General features: G+C 37.7%; 1 protein-coding gene across 1 annotated transcript in view; it reads left to right on the top strand.

Annotated features, from left to right (window-relative positions):
• Window positions 1-24790, top strand: part of OXCT1 (3-oxoacid CoA-transferase 1) — an 87290-nt gene that overhangs the window by 57108 nt on the left and 5392 nt on the right. Inside the window, exons 15-17 of the mRNA XM_029959034.1 lie at window positions 12659-12748; window positions 17814-17894; window positions 20078-20179. Coding sequence (XP_029814894.1) covers window positions 12659-12748; window positions 17814-17894; window positions 20078-20179 — 273 coding nt within the window. The remainder of the gene's footprint in view (window positions 1-12658; window positions 12749-17813; window positions 17895-20077; window positions 20180-24790) is intronic.

Genomic DNA, 24790 nt, shown 5'->3' with positions numbered 1-24790 from the left:
TTTATTTCAATTGTCAGACAAATTCTAGGTTTTGTTTAGCTGTGTTGCCTTAGTCTGACATTATTTTAGAAAATGAAAGTCACTATATAAATATGTCCTTAGGCTATACTTTATGTTCAAGATTTCTTAACTCCTGAGATTTTCTTCTTTGACAATCCTTTGATCCTACTAAAACGGTGTTGAATGTTTCTGCACCTGGTGAAGCCTTCTGTTTACTCAAGCTGTACATTGAATTTGGGTAGGAAGAACTAGTTTCCTTGCTTTTTCGTTGCTTTTGTAAATTGAAGTGGAAAGAGAAGTATTCTTCAAAATACCCAAGTGAACAAGTAATAAATAAAGATTCCTGCTCTAAAGTATTCCTAGTAAACCAGCAAAAATGCATCTCTGCTTGTAGGTCATGAGGTTGAAATGTTTGGAAAAAAGTACTCCTGAATAATCATTAATAATAATCATTTTAAGGCCAAAAAATGCCAGTTGTTTCAACCAACCGTATTGGTATCTGAGGATATAAAATTTCATGCAGTTACATTTGTACTGAATCTAAGAGCTATTCAATATAGCAGTCGTTCTTGAAAAGCAATGTCATGAGCTGGAGCAATTAACCACCTGTTTTTTTACTTGGTTTCATCTGCTTGGGATGGTTATTTGAGTTTTGAATTCCGTTCCCGTTGGCTTTTCCTTGGACTTTCCTTATATGTTCCAAAGCTTTTTAGCAAGCAGTGTTCAGGGTTGTTATTCATTATAGTAAATAGAGTTACTTTTTTGATTTAAATTAAAACTTGCAGTTAAAATCAACATATTTTCTCATATTTTTTTCGTAGTTCTGTCAATTCTTTATTTGGCAAATTAGTCATGCCCAACAAGCGTTTTCTAAACTTGATAAACTACATCAATTTTTATTTAATACCTCAAGGTGTATTTTTATATCATTTAAGCATTGAATCAAAATTAATTTGGCTCGTAGTATGTTTACAGTTATCTTTTGAGGAAGAGGTGAAAATTCAAGTTTTGCTATATGTAGATAAACTTCAAATTCTATATATTTTCCCAATATAATTAGTTGACTGTCTAGAGCTTGTTTAATTCCTGTTAGAATCAGCTTCCAAAGATATATCACAACTGGAGAATATCAGAATTATTTTTATGGGTTTTTTTCAGCTTGCTAGAAACATCTGTGTTGAAGCAAAGCATGTGACAGTCTAAACTGCTTCTAAAATCTGAACTTTAGCTTGTGTCCTAAATTAGACTGAACAAAAGCACAGCATTCACAGATACTGCAGGCACAAATAATACTTACAATACCCACACAGTCCTTTCAGGGACTAAGATTCACTTTTCCAGTAGCTTTTTGCACTTTTTACTCTCTTTCAGAATACTTTTTACTATAAAGAAGTTAAACTGATTTTTGTGATGATGTTGAAATTCTTTCACTGAAATTTTGTGTGACTTACCTTCCAAGATCTGAATAATCAGAAGATGAAGGTGGTATTTTGTTCTAATGCACAGATTCATTTACACATATATTTCTTGAAACAATGAAGCTTAGATTGATTGTGATCTTTCTCAAAACTGTGCAGATTTACTTATTACTTCCTTTGGTGCTTTATGTTTTCTAAAAGGTACTGATTTTAGTTTTTCATTCATATATATCAAGAACATTATTTTCCATATCTGGTATTGCTTATTTCCTATGAAGATGGTTCTCCTTTCTGTTCAACCCCAAATTTATGAATAACTGGTATGTTTTCAAAACAGGGAAGTATAAAATCAGACTTTGGGTAGAGTTTGTCTTTTTGTTGTCTTTGATATGTACCTTTTTACTTCATACTACAGCATACACCACATGAGTCCCTATGGCTTTTTGCTATCTCTATTTTCCACGCTTCCTAACCTTTGGGTGTCTGCAAATTTCTTCTGCAGTAAGTTTTTATTTATCTGTGAGTAAATATGCCCAGTGACACTCCATAAATCCAACCAGGAGTCTTTCCAATCAGCAGTAAATTCTCCTTGGTTACTCTTATTGAGATCTGTTGGATGGATGATTCTTAATCTGCTTTATTGACATGTCACTTGTATTCTACAGTACAGATTTTTAAAATGGGATTAACCAACCCATAGACATTCAGATCATCCTGTTTTTCTTGTAAATAAGATGATATTTTATTGTCAGTTAAATTTAATTATGAGAAAGATGTATTTCTTTTTTAGTCACAAGATTTGTGTAAGGAAACTTTAAGATGGATTTTGTTGTAACATTTTTCACTTCGCTTTTCATTTAGATTTGGTTAAGCATTTCTTATACACTGTAGCTTTTGAATTCTTGTATTGATGGTATTTTCAGAGGCAAGTAATAGCTCTATGTGTTTTGAATAAGTGCCATCATGAAGCGATCCTTTCTATTCCATAAGAGCTTGATAACACTTGAGCCCTAGTGCGTGCATGTGTGTATTTACTTGCACTTATTATTAGGAACTGAGCTAAGGAAGTCTCATTGCAATAATTACAGCCCCTTCTTTGCTCTTATCAGCTGATTCTTAATGGAGAGAAAAATCCCATGAGTAAAGGAAGAAGAGAGTGTGAATATTTTAAGCACATGCAGTAAACAATGCTGTTCGCTTAGGCAGAAGTTACTTCCTAAACACTGGTGTTTGTTGGTAATTTTATTCCATTAAGCACTACTATTTAATGGCTTTTTGTCTTCCTCACTTTGGTATTTCTCCAAGTAACAAAAGTGTTTCTGAGGAGGGAAAGGAAAAGGAGGTGGCAGATTTCTGTGGAGCCCCTGGGAGGAGTGTGCAGTTGGGAGAAGTTGGTCAAGAGAGGTAGAAGAGAAACACTGAGGTCACAGGCATGGAGTAGGGCAGATAGGCCAGAACAGATAGCCCATGACTGCTGGGAGCTACTGGATGGAGCCACATTTCAGTTCATGAGTGCAGGACACACCTGACCTATCTGTGTGTCTCAAGCTAACGTCAGAAATTGCTGCTAGCAGGGCAATCCACAGCATGTACAGAGCAGCAGCAAGACCATGCACTCTCACAGCGGTGCTGGCTCCTGCGGCAATTTAAATTAATTGTCTCACTTGAGCTTTCAGAAGTTGTGGGATTGACTGCACATAGCCCTGTGTGTACTTGCTTTGTTTGTAGTTCCTTTCTTCTGATGTCTTTCTGAGACCCTCAGAATAGAAGCATTTATGAAAGAGTTTCCACTGCCCTTCTGCAGGGGCAGAAGCTTACTACAAAGTACTACAGTTACAACTTGCACAAAGTACTGCTTTTATTTTCTCCATCCTTCCTAGTAGAAGGCACATAACTATGATTGTTGTTGTGACATATATCAGAGGCTGGGCACAGGTCAAAACAAAATACCAGAGCTTCTGCTGTGTTCCTCTGTAACACCAAAACCTGTCTTTTTGATACTCATTTCTGAACATACCTTACCATTAAACAACACTAGTATAACTACTGATACAGCTGACATGCTGTACTAGCAGAAAAACCGTAGAAACAATAGTGAAGGGACCCTGCAGCTGGAAGTTGATGAATCTGAAAGCACAAAATGGATGAAATGCCTGTGACATCAGATTTCAGTAGGGAGAAACTTACTACAGGAGAAAAATATAACTGCAGCATAACATTAAGGAGAAGGTAGCATACTCAGGAGGACTACAAGCGTGTCACAAGGTTATGCAGGGAGAATATTAGAAGGACCAAAGCCCAACTAGAAATTAATTTGGCTACTGCTATAAGAGACAATAAAAAGTGCTTCTGTAAGTACATTAACAGCAAAAGAAGTGCTAAGGAAATTCTCCATCCTTTACTGAATGCAGGGGAAACGTAATGACAAAGGACACAGAAACGGCTGAGATACTTAATACATTCTTTACCTCAGTCTTTTATAGTAAGACCAGTTGTTTCTCAGGTACTGAGCCCCCTGAGGTGGGAAACAGGGACAGGGAGCAGAATGGAGCCCCCATAATTCAGGAGGAGGTGGTTGGTGACATGCTACACCACTTAGGCACCCATGGGTCAAGGGGCCAGATGGGATCCATGCAAGGGTGCTGAGGGAGTTGGTGGAAATATTCACTGACCCACTTTTCATCATGTACCAGCAGTTCTGGTTAACCTGGGAGGTCCTTGGTGACTAGAGGTTGGTGGATGTGACACCTGTGTACAGAAGGGCCAGAAGGAGGATCAGGAGTTGCAGGTCTGTCAGCTTGACCTCAGTGCCAGGGAAGGTCCTGGAGCAGATCATCCTGAGTGCCATCATGCAGCACATGCAGGACAACCAGGGCATCGGCCCAGCCAGCACAGGTTTGTGAAAGGCGGGTTGCTCTTGCTTTGAGCAACCTGATTGTCTTCTATGACAAGGTGACCTGCTTAGTGGATGACGCTGTGGCTGTTGGCTGCCTTGACATCAGTGAAGCTTTTGACACCGTTTCCCACAATGTTCTGGAGAAAGTGGTGGCTTGTGGCTAGGATGGGTGGACATTTGGCTGGGTAAAAAACTCTCTGGGTGGCCAAGCCCAGAGAGTACTGGTGATTGGAGTTACATCCAGCTTGGGGCCAGACACTAGTGGTGTTCTCCAGGGCTCAGTATTAGGACCAACCCTGTTTAATATTTGTATTGAGGATCTGGATGGGGGGGATCCAGTGCACCCTCAGTTTGCAGATGACACAAGACTGAGAGGAAGTGTTGATCTGCTGGAAGGCAGGAAGGATCTGCAGAGGGATATGGACAGTCTGGATCGATGGGCTGAGGCCAGCGATATGAGGCTCAAAAAGGCCAAGTGCTGGGTCCTGCCCATGGATCTCAGCAACCCCAAGCAGCACTGCAGGCTGAGGCAGAGTGGCTGGAAAGATGCCTGGTGGTGGAAGGACACTGAGGTGTTGGAGCATGTCCACAGAAGAGCAACAAAGCTGGTGAGGGGTCTTGTGAGCAGCAGCTGGGGGTGTTCAGCCTGGAGAAAAGAAGGCTCAGGAGAGACCTTACTGCTCTCTACAGCTAATTGAAAGGAGGTTGTAGGGAGATGGTGTTCAGCTTCTTCTTCTAACAAGTGACAGTACAAGAGGAAGAGACCTCAAGTTTTTTCAAGGAAAGTTTAGATTAGATGTTAAGAACAATTTCCCCACCAAAAAGGTTGTCAAGCATTGGACCAGGCTCCCCAGGAAAACAGTGGAGTCAGCATCCCTGCAGGTATTTAAGAGATGTGTGACACATGTGGCACTTAGTACTCATCTTAGAAGAATACTGAGGACTGATTAATGTGTGTAAATTCACAGAGGCAGCCAGGATACATCCAAAGGTGCCAAAGAAGCTGGCCATTTCCTAAGCCACCAGCCGAGTGGCCAGGATTAACAAGCAGCAGCCTCAGGGATGATACTGGGCCTGACACTATTTAGTATCTCTATACTCTACAAAAAATACAAACCAAATACAATTTTGAGCAAGAAAATTAACTCTAACTTTGTATATTCTTCTGGTGGAGTATAAAATTAATGTTTTGATTGCTAAGATAATGCAGTTAGTTAGCTGAGGAGAAGAGTCACGTAATTTGTGCAGGAGATGTAGTTTAGTTACATAAATCTGGATCATTCTTGGAAAAAAAAAATCCTTGAATATTAGAAGCAGTAGCCTTAGATTTTAATGCTCTGAATTGGACTAGCCAAACCTAAAGGATTAAAGCATTAACAATGAAATACGATGAAAGAAAATTATACAGATATTCTAAGCTTTATCAAAGAAGATTATCTGAAAAGAAATGAGGAAACCCAATTCCAATTCAATAATAAATCTTTTAATTTACAATCTGTAGAGGTGAGTATGACCTAAGGCATTAGGAATATAATTTTATACATTATTGGTAGTTTTTCTACAGAGCTGCAAAGTACATCTCTTGCACAATTTGGGATGCTTTGACCATGAAGTGAACTGCATATTCATTAGTAAAGACATTTTTAAAAATAAAAGTAAACTGACAGAGACCAGCTGAGTCCATGACTGTGTGACGGTTTTTTGGTTTTATTTTTACCTTTATTTGTTATTTGTAGTGCCAAGTCTGGGAGCAGAGGGCTCCACAGCAAGAGTTTTTCCGACTTGAGATTACCATTTTTAATGATGGAAGAAAGGACGATTCTTCATGAATGCATCCTTGAATGCCTGACAGCACTGTAGGTCTTCTCCAAGGAGGCCTATTGCAGCCTGTTTGTCACTTGGCTAGAATAGGAGTGTCTTTGCACACGGCTTATTTTCATTTGGAATCCAAACACACTGTCTAGTAACTCTCCTAGTTCTCCCAGTATTTCTGTTGCACTGAATGCACTAAACTGTCTGTGTTTTGTTTCAACTTGCAAGAAATTTTGAGAAAGGTATTTTAACTATTAACTGTAAAAATAAGTTAAGGACTACAAATTGGCTAAATTCTGTATGAATAGAAAACACGCAGGTTAATTATGCTCAGTGACTGAGTTGCTCTCTAGTTATATCAAGTTGTCTGATGTTTAGGACTAGTGGGGCTGCATCAGTATTTGAATCAGTTACCTAGAGTCTCCTTGGAAATCTGCTTTTCAATGGGACATTGTTTTAATCTGCAGATGTATTAGGTTTTTGCAGACACACTTCTTGAAATTAAGTCTACAGTAGTATATAAGCTTGCTGCTTATCTCCCAACAAACGTGCCAGAAAGCCCTGCAGAGCCCTTGCAGCACATAATTACCATCATTGGAAGAGTCCTGGAGCCACAAAGGAGAAAGGGAGCATATTGTGTTAGCTCTACTTCTTCCACCCTTTTGAGAGCTTTCTCTGTCAATTTTCTTCCTGTTTATTTCTCTTCAGACTGCACAGAAGGAATGTAGGAGCTCCTTGATGGTATTTTATTCATACTCTCTTAAATTTTCAATGTGGGAAGTGGCAGCTGTGCATTAGGCATCTGTATAATGAGAGCTGAAGAAATTCTACCTGTCTCAAAAATACAAGCATACGTCAAAGGACTTCTGATCTGTGGGTTAGTGATAAGAATTGTTACTACGATATGGAGCCATCACTTTCAAGAGAGACTAGTATTATGTTAGCAGTAAAATTTAATTATTGCATGCTATGCTGTGTGTTTTGGAAGTGGTATGCGAAGGTAAATGGACAGCTTAATTGTCCCATTACACTGAAAAACGCTCGTCACTGGAACGCAAATCCATTTCAATGAAGCGTGTCACAGACTGTTTTACATTGCTCCTGAGATGCAGTTTCTTGGTGTATTCATTTGAATTTCACTCTGTCAGTGAAAACTGTTGCCAATGGTTATTTCAAGCTAGGTTTATGGGAGAATAAAAGAATAAAATTTGACCAACTTTCTTCACACATATCTTATGCTGCCTTAATATTCTGATTATGAAAAGTAAAGATGAAAATATAGTTAGTTCCTTAAAGTGTGTGTTACACTTTAAGGAAGAGTTATTAATACATTTTGCCAAGAAAAAGCGGTCATTCAAGAACTTACGCTCCATTCTTTCAAAAGTTACTTTTAAATTTTGCTTTTCATTTTGTGTGTGTGTTAGGGAATACCTGGTAAGCATTCTTGAAAATCAGGCCGTTTTCTGTGTGGCTAAACAGTACAATTAATCCTTTTTTTTTGGATCCTTTAAAAAATACCTTTGCTCGATTGTACATTTGGGGTGTGCTCAGTTTTGTTGCATTCAGCCAGTATTAACTTTTTCTTGTGTTGTTGCATTACCCACTCTACTGATTGAAAAATCCCATTAATGATTTCTTAATTTTTTTTTTTCTCAGAATAAAATCTAATCCAGCCGTCCTAGTTGACAGTAGAATTACAATAATTCTGTAGGTGGGACATATAAGGACATAAAATCAGTGGAAAATAGGACAGAAATTGTAGTTCAGAACACTTAATCTTGAGCTTTATCCGTCTTTTTTGATACAATCATCATCCATTCTTTTTCACTGAAAAAATGGAAAGTGAAATCTGAAAGAGTTGTGGCTTTCATTTTAGAATCAACTACAAACATACCTCTACTTTAAACATGGGACAGGACTGTTAGGAATGGGAAAAAGATTGTCATCTGCGTTTTTATGAAGTTAAAGTAGATGTATGCATATTTATTTTTTTAATATTACTTTCTGATTGATATCTTTTTTGTACAACCTGAAGGTTTGAGCTAATATGCACCACCCCCCCAAAAAAACAAACAAACAAAACCCAAACCAAGCATATGGAACTCCACTGCAATTGACAAGATATTTCTGTTAGATAGGTGTATCAGGCTCTGATGACCTCCCTACCTGTGCTGTGTGTGTCATTTGATGCTGGCACATCTGTAAAGGTAGATGGTACCTATACAGAAAGGGAGCGCTGTGGGTTCTGAGCGCTGTGTTAGTAGTGCCTACACACCACTGCGGAAAGGGGCAGAGCAGAAACCTTTGGAGGGCTCTTAAGTTCCTACTTTTGATTGCAGCATTAGCACGACTGTGGTCATGATGGCAGTATCTTGTGTCCACTACATTATCTTAATTTCTGCTTTTCTCTGTGGAGTTCGTACTGTTCCAATTGCTCTGAATTTTAGTGTCTGTCCCTAGCACAATACAGTCATTTCCTTCCATAAGGAAGCTAAGTCTGGCAATAAATTCTGTACCTGCCACCTAGTTTGTGTCTGTGGCTGTCAGACACAATGCCGACATCTTTAAATTCTTTACTCTCTCATTCTAGGTAGCGTGTTCAAGGTCTTCAGGGGGATGTGTGAAAATCGAGATTGAATGGGAAGCCTGCAGGTTAAACTAGAGGCACTGGTTATCTTCTGTAAGACTTTTTGAAACAGCAGTTTCACTAATTTTGGGCGTGTGAGGCATGTGTATTCTTTTATCTGATAGAAGGAAAGAGAAATTTCAGACTAAATGCTGTTTGTTTAATAGAGTGTTAGGGCTGCTGGCAACATTGGCAAGGACTCTTAACAGAGAAGTGGCTCAGTTCCTTTCCAAACGGGTATACATTTTCACCTTGCCTGTCTTTTGATACTCAGTTTTAAGTGGAATTACTCAAGCTGCATTCTAATATGCTTTTACCACTGATAAGTTTTCACTGTTTCTTGAACACGTCATTAGCATCTGCTTTGCTGCACTGTTCATGTGATATGTGTTTGTCTCAAAAGATTATGTTACTTTAACTTAACCAGAACTGTTCAGGTGTATTTTATCCTATGATGTTGGGAGTAGCTATAAAATTCAATTACGGAAGAAAAATCTGTGTTCCCTGGAGAATGTAGAGGAAAGATTTAAGACACCAACATGGATTCAAGACCTTAGTAGTGTTAGAAGGCTCCTAAGTTTTCCTCTTTTCTCTCAGCTACCCCTTTTTAGTCTCTTTGGATGTTCTTATAAATTGTTTCCTGCTTGCTATGACATTTTTCTAGCTTGCTTGAAATACCATTTTGGAAAAACTTCACATTCTCTTGAAAAATATCTTGACTGTCTCACCCACTCTGGAGTACTCACAAGTTTCCTCTGGAATGCCAGGTTGTCTTGTGTGCCGCATGTGACCAAATGAACAGAAAGGTTTCTGTTTAGGAATTACTGTTAGGTTAAATTAATTCCTCGAGCTCTTTAATGTAATGTTTTGACCACTCAAATGATATTCAGATATGAGGACATTAAATGAGAAAGTATGTACCCTTCTCTCATATTTTCTTAAAGATACCCCATCACCACAATAACAATCAATTTCTTATAAGTAGGCATTACAAGAAATTACAGTAATTTTGTGTGGATTTATGATGGTGAAGAAGCAGAAGAGTTGATTATCTCAATTAAAAAAGAAAAATCCATCAGGTCCAAAATTTCTGCATCTTATTTGGACTGAGACTTAGCAAGAAGTGCTGATGAAAACATGATGGGAAAAGCAGAATTCCCACCTTTTGTTGTAACTGAGAAGGTGCAAGCAAATTGTCAGCTTGTGTCCTCTACCTAACACTCTGTATAAATATTGCCAAAATTTCACCTCCCAGGAACCACATGATTAATTCAAAAATCCTTTATTCTCACTTCAAGCTGTTGCTGGTGAAGTGGGTTTTATAACAGTATTTCAAATTACTAATGCTCTACCAGTGCTCTAAACCTTTGCTTCTGGTTTCTTAAATTAGCAGCACCAATGCAATTGGGAACTAACAAAAATCGTCTTAAATAAATAAATGGAGAGAGTGAAGGGTGGGGGGCAAAAGGGGGCAAAGTGTCTTTTTGGAATCACCTTTTAGTCTTGAATATTTTAATTCAAATTTAGGATGCAGCTGGCCAGTATGATGTGGGGGAAAGTGCAAGTTGTGGTAGTTTGGTAGATGCAGTGAGGGCAATGTAAGGCTCTTCTGCTTCGGGTATTCCTCAACGTGTAATTACTTGGCTGGTTGCATGTAATGCTTAATTGATTTGCTTCACCAGGCACCACCCTACAGTGATGAATATGTTTTCCTAAAAAGCAGGAGCAGATGAAGCTCCCTCTCTTTGACTTGCATTTTCCTGTTTCTGTGTACACAAAGGGATGATGTCTCTTCTCTCAGTCCTGTATGACTTCTCCAGAAGTAGATTTGTTGTTGACCTTCATCAGCACTTGGTTCTTCAGGTATTTACTTGTTGCTGTAGGTCTTTACTAGTTAATAGAACTAATAAGCCTGGAAAATGAACTAATGGCATTGTCAGGACAGGTACATTGATAGCATAATCCTCAATGCAAACGTATTCTGAGTTACTGGGGAGATAATATGTCATCTTCAGCTACTGCATTATCTTGTAAGTGAGCCTCTGGCAGGTATGTGAGAGGTCACTGCAGTCTCTCTAAGAGCTCTGTATTTCCAGGTAGGATGGAGAATGATCTGAGCAGTACCAGGAAGCTAAGGACAGAGATAAATACATTTGTATTTGCAAAGAAATATTTAGTAGTCACGATAATTAATATAATTAATATTAAATATTAGTCTGGCCAGAGCAATTCCAAAGGGATTTGGAAGATATAGGAAGGTGTGATTTATTCTCCTCTCTGCAAACAGTAGAAAAGTATTATTTTGGGGAAGGGAAGAAGGGGGGACAGTGGTGAATACTCCCTTCACTACAATCAAGAGACCATAAAGATCAACAGACTAATAAGTTGCTGGCTTGTCAGTTTAATGAGACAAGTCTCTTCCATATGTTTTTTATCATGGACCATAGGTACTGATTCTTATAAGGTACTGAATCATATAGCTGATAGAAGGAAGCATAAGAGAAAAGCTTTGTACTAGGAAGTTTTCCAGTCATTTAACCATAAACTTTTAGGTTTTGTATATAAAACAGTATACGTTGTATTACTGTCCATATAATCAGTCACAGCTTGATGCTGTGACCACTTCCCTGGGGAGCCTGTTCCAGTGCCCAAACACCCTCTGGGTGAAGAACCTTTTCCTAATATCCAAACTAAATCTCCCCTGACACAACTTCAGACCATTCCCACAGGTCTTGTCTCTGCTTGTCAGAGAGATCAGTGTCTGACCCTCTGCTTCCCCTCACAAGGAAGTTGTAGGCTGTGATTATGTTTCCCTCAGTCTCCTCTTCTCCAAGTTGAACAGACCCAGTGCCCTCAGTTATACGGCTTTCTCTCAAGGCCCTTCACTTTGTTGCCCTCCTTGCATCGTTTCCTACTAACCTCTCCTATCATGGTGTTCCACTCCCCTTTTTGCCCTCCTCAGCAACTCTGGATTGGTATATGAGGTTGTTGCCATGTTTGATTATTGGGTCTAGTGCTTGTTGTTCAAAAATGATTGTTCTGCTCCTACTGATAGAACTTTAAACCTATAGTCATTTCCTGTCAGAAGTGTACGAAGTTTGGATCTGTTCTAAGATCAGGTGCATCCAGTTTAAGGTGATGGAAGCAGGCAGGGATTGAATGCTGTAGCACTACAGAAAGTAAAAGTAAAGGTAGCTGAACACCAAGCCATAAGACAGCTGCTGTCATAACAGGTGCAGTTCTGACACTCTTTGAGAGCAGAATGAGTCCCGAGACTGAAAGCATTGCTTAGTTTGAGACATAAACACAAGTGATTACTGAGCCACATTTATTTATTTGTCCATATTCTGAAATGACCTCTACAGACATCTGGAATAGATCAAAACATTGGTTTGTGCTGATACAGTGATGCAGGGCATGACTTTCTAAACTGGAAGGTGGATAGTGCTCAGATGTTCTTGTTACTAGATGTCATGAACCAAGATTTCTTTTGAGGAAGTAATGACATTTTTATCAATAGGAGGATGAACACTTTGCTTTTCTAGTGACAGAGCCATTGGAACTAAATTCATTGCTCCTCAGTGTCAGTGTCCCATTAAGCCAATGGTACTACTCAGATTTTGGTTACACCCCAGGGCACCAGCCATACCAGTGGGTCTCCTTGTTCTACTCATCATTCTTCTTCTGTTTACATCATATAGACCCTAGAAAGAGAAAGCTGTTTTCACTCTGGTGAAGCTCTGTTGGTGTTTGAATACAGTGGTTATGAAATAGGTGGGCTTTCAATGCAGGAAAAAGTGACCATGTTGTGCTGTCACTGCAGCCAGAATATTCTCTCTCTTTTCTTTTTTTTTTTTTTTTTTGAAATAATAAAAATGTTACATTTCCATTAAAATTTAATTTTAGGGTAAGATGGTGAAAGGGATGGGGGGTGCCATGGACCTGGTATCCAGTGCACAGACCAAAGTCGTTGTCACCATGGAACACTCAGCCAAGGTAAGGCTCTGCCACTTCTTTCTAAATGAGTGTTTTGTGCTATACCAAAAAAAAAATAAAAAGAAGCAAGTGGAAAAAAAGAGACATTAATTCTGCTTCTTTGTGAGATTTGATAGTTTTGCTGTTTGTTATTATGGTGGTGCAACTGAGGCTAGGTTAGAATGGTTCCTTTCTTCTTGTAAGTGAATCGTTCACCATGCGGAAAAAAATGAAATATTAACTTGGTGTTTAAAAGCTGCACATGTTTTTTTAGCTACTTCATGCAAATTTAATGGGGGTGGCAATTGCCAGAGCCAAAGTAGATGCTGCCCTACTCTTTGCCTCAAAATAATCTGAAAAATGAGGTTCCCCGTGGCTAAATACTTGTTATGATGGAAAGGTATTTACCTTTGAATTGCCAGTCAAATTGGTGCCGACAGCTTAATAGAACAGATCTTTTTGATGAGATGCAGGCTGCCTTACATCATTATGTGTTAGTGGTTAGTGGTTAATTGAAAGACTTCTTTGTGGGTGCAGTGCTATAGACAAAAGATCGTAGGAAACTCTTCATTTGAATCTTCTAACATGGGACTGTGCAAAATACGAGAAAAATGTACTGAAGGACAAAAATCGCTATACCAAATGTTTAAAAATGCACTTCTTGTTTAATTTCTGGGTTTCTGGTATTCCAAGTTTGTTGTATGTCTGCAACAAGAATTAATGTGTATTGTTGAAAATAATATCCTTGTCAGAATGCATATAGGCAATCATAAGGAATTTGCATGGTAAGCTATAGCAAATACGTAAATATGGAAAGTAAGTATAGTAGCAGTTGTGTGATTTTTAATGAGATTTGAAGAATTAACTTTCACTTAAAAAAAAAAATTGAAAAATGTAGTAGTTTCACAGTTTATACTAAGCTGTGATCTCCAGGGGCACATTGTCAGTGACAGGCCTGAGTTTAACCCAACAGTTTTCATGCTGGTATGCATAAATAAGTAAATGAAATTAAAAAGCAAATTCATCCTTATGACTTGCATCACTAGCCCAGAGCCTCCCAAAAACTACATATGTATTTATCCATTTTCTTATGCACACACTTCAGGTGTTAATGTGATCTCAATAAATATTTATTCTATATTTCTACTTACTGTGGAATTTGGTTAAGGCTCAGAGTCCAGGAAAGGTGTAAGTATTCAAGCCAGTTTTTCTATTTAGAGAGACTATTGCTGAAATATTTTTTCAAAACAGTGTTTGAAAATTGTTTGCTGGGTTTTTTTTCTCTGTGAGAGTACTGAAACCTGAAAAAATGAAAGCACAGATAGCTTCACTGTTATGAACGGTCCAGTCATAGAATCATTTATTTTTGCATACATATACCTACTTTGGGCACTAACGTGCATGCTGTGCCTCCTATGCACTTCAGGAGAGCCAGTTACAGGCTTTCATGAATTATTTCTTCTGCTTTTGTGAGAATGCATTGTCAAACTAAAGTCTATGCATTATTTTTATTTTATACTTTTTTTAAAATGGCACTCTTTCCTCTTACCTAGTATGTTTTTGGGGTCTTCATACTAATACCTCTTGTTTTCTCAAAAGTTAAGATGATGAAAAATAGAAATCTCATGTTTAGAAATCAAAAACTGCTGTTAAAGTTTTGAGGTGCTCTTTTTTTTTTTATTTAAAAGACAAGCAAATATAGCACCCATGAGGCCAGTTCTGGAAGTCAGAAGCCTTTTGTTGGGTGTGACTGCTTTTTAATTTTTTACACTGAAGATTTTCTTGCAAACTTATTGCATCTGAATCTATGTATCAGAGGAGCAGTGTTTCATCCTGCTTAAAGCCCAGTGTGCTGTTGAATGAAAGAAATGTCTGCATGTACTGAGACACACTCTTGTCTGCTGGCACAGGCACAATTCTGTCATCTTACTCTCCAAATAAATAAGAAACCTAGCATCAGATGCCAAAATTTGCTGTATATCAACAGCAGTCAAGATTTGATGGATGAAAATACAGTGGAAAACATCGAATGTACTCAGTACCTTCAATGGAAATGTTCAAGAGTTGCTGCAATAGGTAGCTCTTGGGCGCAGTTTTGTCTTGTGAATGATCTTTCAATCCTTATCAAGATTTTTTGTATAATAGTAATGGCTTGTTAAACATTAAATTTTTCCGAGAGTTTAATAGCCCTTCTCTTTTTAGTACAGACACTGAAGTTTTTAACATAGAAATAGTCTTGAGTCCTTGCAGCACAGGCAAAACATAATTTACAGTTAATTATGAGGATGAAACTAGTATCTGTCTTAACACTCAAATACTCAAAGAATTTTCCTCTTTTTAAATTCTGATATGTAATATGTTACAGAAACAAATAAATACACTCAGTCCCAAATTAACTACATTTTTAATTACCTAAACTTGTACATGTATTGAAAAACAAAAGATACAGAAGTTGGATGAGAGAACATGGAATGAGATTTGTAGAAGATTCTTCAGCTTAAGAAACACTATTGAGGAGGGGTAACGAAGAAATATACATAATAATGAGGGCACGGAGAAGGTGGATGTGGAAGGGCTTGTCACTGCCTTATAAAAGAAGTAGGGATACCTAACTGAAATTAGCAGCCTGCATGGTTGAAACAAGAACAAACACTTTTCACAGCCAGCTAACAAAGTTGTGGATGATCAATAGAACGATATAAGATCTCAAATAATTAAGCCTATAAGAAAGGGACTAAACTGCTTTATGAGGTTGAGTTCATCAAGGACAAATAGCATTGCCCAGAAGCAGTCTCTGCATCAGAAAATCTATGTGTCACAGCATATCAGAAACCAGGAGGGCATATCTGTAGAAGGGTGTTCCAATTTTTGCTCTGTATGCTTAGGCCACTGTGAGACACTTGGGAAATGAACCTGAAGTCTAATTCATTAGCCTCTTTTTTAATTTATTTTTTGCTAAACTACCTCTTTGTTTATAACCATGAAGAAAAAAAAAATAATAGAATAGAAGGCTGTTATTTAATGTCTAGACAGCGACTATGCATCTGTGTCTGATCTGCTAAATACTGCCTGAGAGAATTAAAAGTCAAGTTCTTACCCCCATACCATCATTGACATGTTTTGCAAAACATCATAAAGTAAGGCTGGTAATTGTTCCATTTTGTGAAAAGAGTTTTCTACACTATTCAGAAAAATAGAATGGAAACTGGTTGAAAGCACTTGATTTGGACATGACTGAAACATGGAGCACTAAATTGAAATCTCCTTTCTCAAACTGTGTTGTGCAAGATTAAGGACATTTTGGTTCTTCAGTAACAGAATTTTTTTACTTAAAGCAGACTGGAACACCTTAAGACTTTATATATCTACACAACAGTCTTTTCCTTTATCTGAACAAGTCCTGTATAAATTCAGATGGTAGAAAAGCGTTCCATTCAGATTGCTATTCTTACATCCTACCTGATGGATGTCTTCCAAAAGTCACAGAATCGTTTTGGTTGGAAAAGGCCTCTAAGATCATTGAATCCAGCCTTTGAAAAGATCAGGAAATGCGTGTCATCTTCAGTGCCAACTGGTAATACAATATTCTTCAGCTCAGGTGTTAAGAAGCTCAAATGTATCAGTTATCAGGGACACAGGAACCATTCAAGCTGCCACCTCTGCAAGTCCATGCATTTAAATCTCAATTAGGTCCCAGAAAGAGACACTTCATTTCATAGGGCTGAAAAGTGTATCTGATATGTTTCCGAAGATTTATGAATAGCACAGATTAGTCTTGGCTCTTAGACAAAGTGCATAAGAATGTCCTCAAGAGGGACAGGATATAAGTAGATCAATTGAAAGTAACTAGAATGAAGAAATAGTTCTTCACAGAAAAAAGATATATTCAAAAGCACATGGATTGCTTATCTTGTTTTCGCTCGGGAGTCAAACTGGCTGCAAGGTGGTTCCTGAGTTTATATTAAGCCTTAAGGCAAAGTGGTGATGGTAAATTTTTTGAGTATTGCATTTAGATGGTTAAATGAGACATGTTACACTCTGAGAGTTCTGAACTGAAAATTGATAATTAGAGAAAAAAATAAAAGGATGGGATAATGGGAGAAATGTGCACTTAATGGTACCTCTGTAAAACACAAATACTGATGAAAAATGTAGCAATCTATTTTTTTTATATCCATTCAGAGCTCTTGAAGCCTACATTAATTTAGTAGGTTCTAAAGCCATTTGTGAACTCTTACTAAAAGAAGGAAGAAAAAAAGAAAAAAAGGAAATTAAAAAAAGATGGAGATCACCCCCAAAAACCCACCACCCAAACCTTACCTGTCCAGCTTCATATCAGAAGCTATGTCTTCTCATGAAGTAATATTTTTCCCAGGATTTAGATTAGCTGACATTTGATGCCCCTGAAAAGAAAATGCTTTTAAGTAAATCATGTTTTCTACTACGTGCTAATTTGTTCTGTCTAAAACAGAGATAATGTAACTTCAGCCAACACTTCAGGATGAGCATATTGCACTCATCTCTCAGTCTGCTTTTGGACTTTCCTGGAGAGATAGAGGGAATGGGAATTCAGTGTGGGTAAAGAAACTGTATTTACTATTTGCAAAGCATAACTTTGCATTTGAGCCCTGGGGGTCTGAGGTGCCTCTGTTTATGGCTGATTCTGCACATATTGTTTGTGATAAAGTATAAGACAGAGAAATATGTTTCCCATAATGTTATTCCCTAATTTTTTTCTTTCATGTGTCATCGGTGAGGTCCCATGTATTTCTTGTCCTCACATTGCAGCAGGAAGGGCAGATTATTAAGCAGCAGTATGCAGAACTTCTAAACTTAGGAGTCCACTCAGTGGTACAGTAAGATTCTTATTGGTCATCTTCCTCTATGTAGGATTTAAGTAATAACTGTCCCAAATTGCCAGAGATGTAGTCTGCCATAGGAGTGAATTCGAAGAGTGTTCTGAATATATTGAATGTTTCAATAACACAGAATGACTACAGCTGTGGTTTTCGTGTATGTATTTGAATTCTGAGTAAGTTGTGTTGTTTTTGAAAATTTTTGTTTGTCTCTATATTATTAAACACAGGGCAATGTCCACAAAATCTTGGAAAAATGCAGCTTGCCACTTACTGGGAAACAATGTGTTGACCGCATCATTACAGAGAAGGTAAAGTACTTTTCTTGAATCCTTGCTAACAAATTCCTCCTCCATCCGAAATGAAAGTAGTAAAGCTTAGTAAAAATGAAGAATATGTTTAGTATCTGTTGCCACTGGAGGGAAAAGACACCCTTGGAGCTCAGGTCCAAAGGTCTTGGGGCTCATATTTTTCCTTTTAAAGCTATGAATGTTGCATGCTGAACTGTACCCTTAGACACTTTCAGAACAAAGATACCATGTATGACAGGCATGAAAAGTGTGTATCTCTTTATTTTTCCCAAAGTATTCCTGAAAATCTGCTGTGAGATGCAAATCCTCAAGTACAGCTGTAATCACAGCTTGGGGTTTTTTGGTTGTTTTATTATTTTGGGGGGGGGGTGTTTTTTTGGTTTTTTGTTTGTTTTTTTTTTTTTCCCTGGGGGGGTTTTGTTTGTTTTGGGGTTTTGTTTGTTTGTTTGTTTGCTTGCTTGTGGGTTTTTTTGTGGTTTTTGTTTGGGTTTTTTTGTTTGTTTGTTTGTGTTTTTCTTCTTTTTGTTTTTGTTTTGTTTTTGGTTTGGGGTTTTTTTGTGTGTGTGGGAGTTTTTTGTTGGCTTTTTTTTTGTTTGTTTGTTTTTTGATTTTTTTTTGTTTTCCCCCAGCGGAGCACATATAAATTAGACAATCGGCATCTTTCTTGGTGTGTACTACAGACTGTTTCAGATATACCTGTAGCTGTAGCAGAACTTGAAGTCTTTTGTTCTTACTTGATTCCGTTAGTGAAGCAATTTATTCTCCTGTGCAAGTATATATGAGCATCTGATATTGTTGCTTCTCAAAGTACATTAGTGGGTCTTTTCAGCAAAGGATCAGTGACTTAAGGTTTTTGCTGTAATCATACTCCTTTTATTATCAGTGTTTACATTTTTAAGGACTTGAAGTAGTCCCTCTGTGAGCCATCTATCGTGCCAAGTAGAATGCATCAAAGGTGCTGATGTAGAATTTGCTTTCTCAGTGGTATATCGCTACATTTAAAGGATTTTTCTTCACAAATTAAGGAAAAATAAAATATGGAAGTTTTTTCCAGTCCTCTACTCACTGGCCACATACAAATATAAGGTACAAAGAAAATGAGAGGGAACAAAAACTGATATAAAATAAACAATAAGCAAAATTTCTCTTAAGATTCATCAGTTGCCAGATCTTGTGGCTTTATTGGGAGATGACACAAATGTACAACGGCATTTAGATAATGTTGCAAATTCTGTTACCACAGTAGCATCCTAGTGTGCATGTTCCTTTATGACCAGCTTCTCTTTTAAGACTTAGAGGAGCTGTCATTTTTTAGTCCCATAAAGTGGTCTCATGTGCCCAGAGGACAGCTAGTCTTCAGTACATTTCTGTGATGAGCTTAAGACTGAACTTTTATTTCAAGTTCAATTTTCACTGGTCTTCTGGTACTGAACTTTTATTTTTAAGGAAAATTACTTTAAACCTTATGGTTTCCCTGGCAACTAGCTTGCAACCTGCGTATCTCCCTCTGGTAGGCACTATTAAAGTGCACATTGTTTTACAGATGTTTTTATGTGATGTGCTTGTAAGTCTCAGAATTGGATTGCATATCTTATGAAGACATCAGGAACTTTGCTCCTTCAGCCATTTCCGCCCAGGCTTTCTATTGAACATACAGCAAGAAATGTTGTTCATTGCTAGCTTCTGAAAATACTAGCATTTGCACTGGGTGTGCAGTAACTGTAGGAGAAACTTACAATGAGACAAAGGTGATCTGTACTCTCTACTGGCCTTAAAATTAAATAAAACAATGAGGGAGATGTTCACTTTTCCTGTTTCTTTCATGGTCTCTTGCTGGGCATTGTCTTGCAGCAAAGAATGTTTCAGCGCTTTCCTTTGAACTTCCCATTCTCACCAAATGGGAGTGGCAGGCATGGTCCTCATTTCCTGCAGGGATAAACAGTTGTACATTTGTCCCACAAAACTAACACATATAGTATTTTAAATTCTTTCAGATTCAAAAAAATGTAGCAGAAATCTTTATTGATCAGTCAGAAAAGTGAAACCAATTGATAGTGACATCTTTTGTTATTGAGGGAATGCTACCTACTTCAGCACACTGTTTTGTACAATATTACCAGTTACATCCCTGTTTGCTGCTTTGGTAATAAAAAAAAAAATTTTGTGCTTTTGGATCTTTGTAGGCGGTGTTTGATGTGGACAAGAAGAAGGGACTGACTCTCATAGAAATCTGGGAAGGACTGACAGTGAATGATATCAAGAAAAGCACTGGCTGTGACTTTGCAGTAAGTAATTTTACAAACCTATATAGTTAGTCTGGAGTCAAAACAAATATTCTCCACAAGTGTTCATCACGTGAAGACTTGTAGATGAAGTAAGTTTCTTCTTTATAGGTGAGGACTGAATAGATTGCCTGTGGGATTTACAATAAAAACGTAATTTAAGGCTAATCTAGTGTGATTATGTCAGAAGCATCAGAAGCATCAGAAGCTAGGAAAACCAGGAGAGATGGAGAAATGACTAAAAGGACAAGTGGAAAGGAAACTTTTATGCTTTGAAGAGGGAGTTGATCATTTTGGAGAAGTGCATGAATATTTATTTTTCCACTGTATAAGTCAGTTTACCTAAGTGTATGTTGCTAAGTTTCCATGCTGTCTTTAGGTGGAGTTGTAAGTCTTCTCAACAGGAGTGACATGCGTCCACTCTGTGTTAGTAGTGCCAGTCAGTGAACTGTCCTACCATTGATATCTTTGCTTTGTCTCTCCCTTTGTCTTCTATGAATGGAACTTATGCTCTGCATTAATTCAGAAAACCCCTACCTTTTGACATTTATTCTTGTCTCATTTACAAACACAAAAATGGATTATTAATGGAAAGCTGTAGCACACTAGGGTGTAACTGAATGCATGTATGGTTGATAATATAGTTTCTTCATGGCCTTCCCCTGCATGAACATCACAAATTTTTTTCTTTTGTTTTGTGAAGTCTTTTGGGGCAGTTCAGCCCTCCTTTGGCAAAGACAGCAAGTATGACTATGCAAATGCTGCTGTAAAAATAGTTGGGGAAAATTTAGTAGTGAAACGAAGTACTCTTCTTCTATGCAGAGTTTCATGGCAGAGCAATAGAACATAACTGAAAGACTGCAGAGCATTCAGTATGTGAAAGGGTTTCTTAATAAGGCTTTGAGCATACTGTTGGTAGTAAGTAAAACTTTCAGAGCAATGAGCCTGTGAAATTCCATTCATTTTCTGTGTCCATAAGAGGGCATTTCTGATAACTAAATATGATAGTGTATGTTTTTCTTTAGAAAATTTTAAATAAAGAGCTATTCACTGCTGAAAATAGCTTAATTTATCTGAGAAAAAATTTTGATTAAAGACAATTGGTCTGCAACTGCAGAGTGCAGAAAGCTGCTACAGAATCACTTTGGTAGGTTACTAATTTTCCAGGTAAAGTCATTATTATTTTTTAATTTAAAGTGGAAACAAACTTCCATATTCAGCAATTCTGTGTGCAAAAGAAATTATTCAGCTTCTGACTTTGATCTAGGAAAAAATTATCAATTTTTTAAAACTTTGATAATGTCAGGACATCTTTTTCTTGCACTGATCAATCTGTCAAACAGCTAGCATCTAAAATTAAAAATGAACTTTGTAGGTTTGTAACTATTGCAATCAGTCACTTTGTTTTGTTCTTTTGTATTTAATTTGGGGAGTAACTTCATAATGAATTTGAAGGCATGATGTTTAGTAAGCATTTGCATAGATGTAAACTACAGGAAAGGACCTCTGTTTTTGGAACACACTAGCCCTTATTTTTTCAAAACCTGTTTGTTTGGAAGGATCTGGGGCTTTTTTTTTGTTCAGGTGACCAATATATATGTATTCAATTAAATGTGTTTTTCCCAAAGTAAAGGCCAGAAGCCTGTGCTCAAGGCAATGAGGACAAAAGCAACCAAAAATTCAGAGAGAGAAGTGCGAAGTGTAAAACGATGGGCTATGAGGTAAAGCTTTGCAGCAGGTGTGATAGGGCAAGACTGTTAGGTCCAAAGAAAAGAGTAGCACCACCCAGCAAGTTCCTTGCTGCTTTTCTGGAAGTGTTACAAAGGACTGGTATAAATTTCAAATACTTAATGTAGCCTGAAGTTAGCAGTTGATGAAAAGTATTGGAGCAATCCACTGTCTGGGTCCCTGGGATATGTCTTACTAGGATCAGTAAGGGACACTCCACAGGCACAGTTTCCTTGCTGTCCAGAGAGCACAGTCTGCTCCGCAGGGCTGCCGTAGTCAGGCATGAAATCATGAGTTGCACTAAAGCACCTGTGGGCATGAAAAATGTAGATGCTGCTTGGCTTATGCATCTACAGGTACTTTCCTTGAAAGCAGGTGGCTTACATAAATGCTTTCAAAGTAAGGCATGTTTGCAAAGTGTGTACCTCTGCCAAAGTATGCACAGGAGTCAGTGTGACATACAGGTGAGTCATTACAAAAGTGCTTGAAATCTCTACAGCACTGCGGATGGAAAGCATGAACCGCTGATTTGTTTGTTAAACTTGTGGCATGGAAGCACACTAGCTCACTCTTCCCTTCCTTCCTTCCTTCCTTCATTCTTTTCTTTCTCCCTCCTTCCCTCCCTCCCTCCCTCCCTCCCTTTTTTTGTCACCCCTCCTCTAAAGCGTGTTTCCAGACCACAGTGTCCAAGTCCTCCTCTCATTGAAATCCTTACCAAATCTGTTGAAATCTTTGACAGCAAGACTGGGTTACTGTTGTATAATACTGGACCCTTGATGGCCCAGTTTTCATCTATACCAAACAATGGTATGTCCTTCACTTAGTTTTGAAGCTCAGAAAATAAAGATTTGAGCATTGTGATAGGCATTTATTCAGAAAGCAGCATTCTTGGTCCTTTATTCCATGTTTCAAGACTCTGCCTCAGGCTTTCTGGCAACAGTAGGTCTTGTGCTTGTGATTATTTATGTTCACTGAATGAGACGTCTTGGTTTTATATGGGTGACAGGAGCTTTAGTGATACTGTATTGCCACAGTAAAAGCAGGATCATATTTGCCTAGTTTGAAACAGAACTAATTGGGGAAAAATGAAGAGTTCACCTCTTTTTCTAGCAGCTTTTTTCAGTGGATGCAGTGAATGATCTGAACTAAAACAAATATCTCTGTAGGTTCACTAGAAATGAGATTTTAAGGGGTTACTGTAGCTTTGTATATAACTACCTCACCCCATGCAGACTACTCCTATTTGCAGAGGAGAACTTCATAGTCTGCATGGCCTTATTTGTGTCACATTTGATTATACAGTCCCATTTTCACAGCCTGCTTACTTGGAAAAACATCTCCTAAAGAACATTTGCAACAACAAAATGTCAAAGGAAACATGATTTAAACTTAACAATCTTCATTATAGACTGGCTCATATAAAACATGAACAATTCACCCTCAATTTTACTGTGCTGTGAAAACAAAATGTTGGCTTATCTTGTATGCTTAAATCAGATTTGCTGTAGCCTAGCATGTAGATCACCTTGGCGGGCAATCTGTTTGGGCTTGTACTGGCTTATACCATTGATGAAACCATGATAGGACATACTTTTGCAGATCTATTTCATTATAAAAATAATCAAGATAAGTCTAAAATCTCCCCCCTCTCCCCGCCTTTTTTTTTTCTTAATGTAAAACATCAGTTTTACAAAATGTTCTTGAAAGATAGTGTGGAGAATAGGAAAAGCATCTGTCAAGGCAGATGCTTAAATAGAAATGTTTAAAAAGAATGTTCAAAAATAAATTATTTATGTTTAAAAAGAAAGTGACTGTCCAATTGAGTACAAAATGGTACAGGATATTGGTTTTATTTTCTGGAATTACATTTTCCTTTGAGAAACATTTTCTTTTGAGGCTGTTGCAGGATTGACTTGATTTTTAAATGGATGTTGTGTTTTTATGACTTTTGTATCATATATACATATATATATATATATATGATGATGGATTTTTTTGATTTTATCTGAAATTAAATACAAAATAGGAGTTAATAAGAAAAGCAACTTTTATTAATTTAATGAGGTAAGCAACTTTTAACAAATATGCTAACTTTTTTTTTTAGGGTCTCTTTTTACATTTGGATCAATAACTTGCTTTTGCACACTGGTCAAGGTTACCAACTTATTAAGACTCAGCATTATTCAGAATCAGGCCCTGAAAGAACATTTGCTACATAGAAAAACAATTAAATGAGCACAGAGTTGAAAAGTATAGTTAGGGTTTGGAAATCCGACAGTCAACAGGCTTGAATTGCAGGGAATCTGTGAGGCTCTGTCTTCTTACCAGTTCAAAGGCCATGTACTGGGCTGCCCAGGCAAACTTCTCCCTGTACACCTGTACAACATAAGCAAAGTATTTTGAAGCTTCCAAGATAAGATGTTCTTCCCATAGGTGAAATAATGAGAATGTTGCTTAGGAGGTGCTGTAAGAAAGTATCCACTCTGTGCACTGTGAAACAGTCTACATTAAGGACCTTCAGTCCTTACCAAAAGCTGTGCTCTTAGCACAGTGCGACACTGAATTGACTGCAGTACTAGGATTTAAAGCAGTGGACTCAGGAGGCTTTCCGCATTTCAGATTTGAGTACTTGTTGTTTTCTAAGCACAAACTTGTGTTACACTTGCATTTTTCTGCTTATTTAATCACATGTTATGTAGAGCAAACAATTTGGGTCCAGTTTTGGTCCAGTTCTGAGTGATGCTGAGCTCTTGTCACCTCCATTACCTTCAGCAGGCATTGTGACACATCACACTCATGGGCCCCAGACCCTTTCTGAAGCAGAGTGTGATACACACAAATGACAGCTGTTAGCATCAGATGGGCAGACATTACATTTAACATAAT

This window comes from Manacus vitellinus, unplaced genomic scaffold (assembly GCF_001715985.3).
Source record: "Manacus vitellinus isolate BGI_N305 unplaced genomic scaffold, ASM171598v3 scaffold_18_pilon, whole genome shotgun sequence".
Lineage (NCBI taxonomy): Eukaryota > Metazoa > Chordata > Aves > Passeriformes > Pipridae > Manacus > Manacus vitellinus.
Note: the sequence above shows the minus strand (reverse complement) of the source record. Positions and strands in the feature narration are given on the sequence as shown.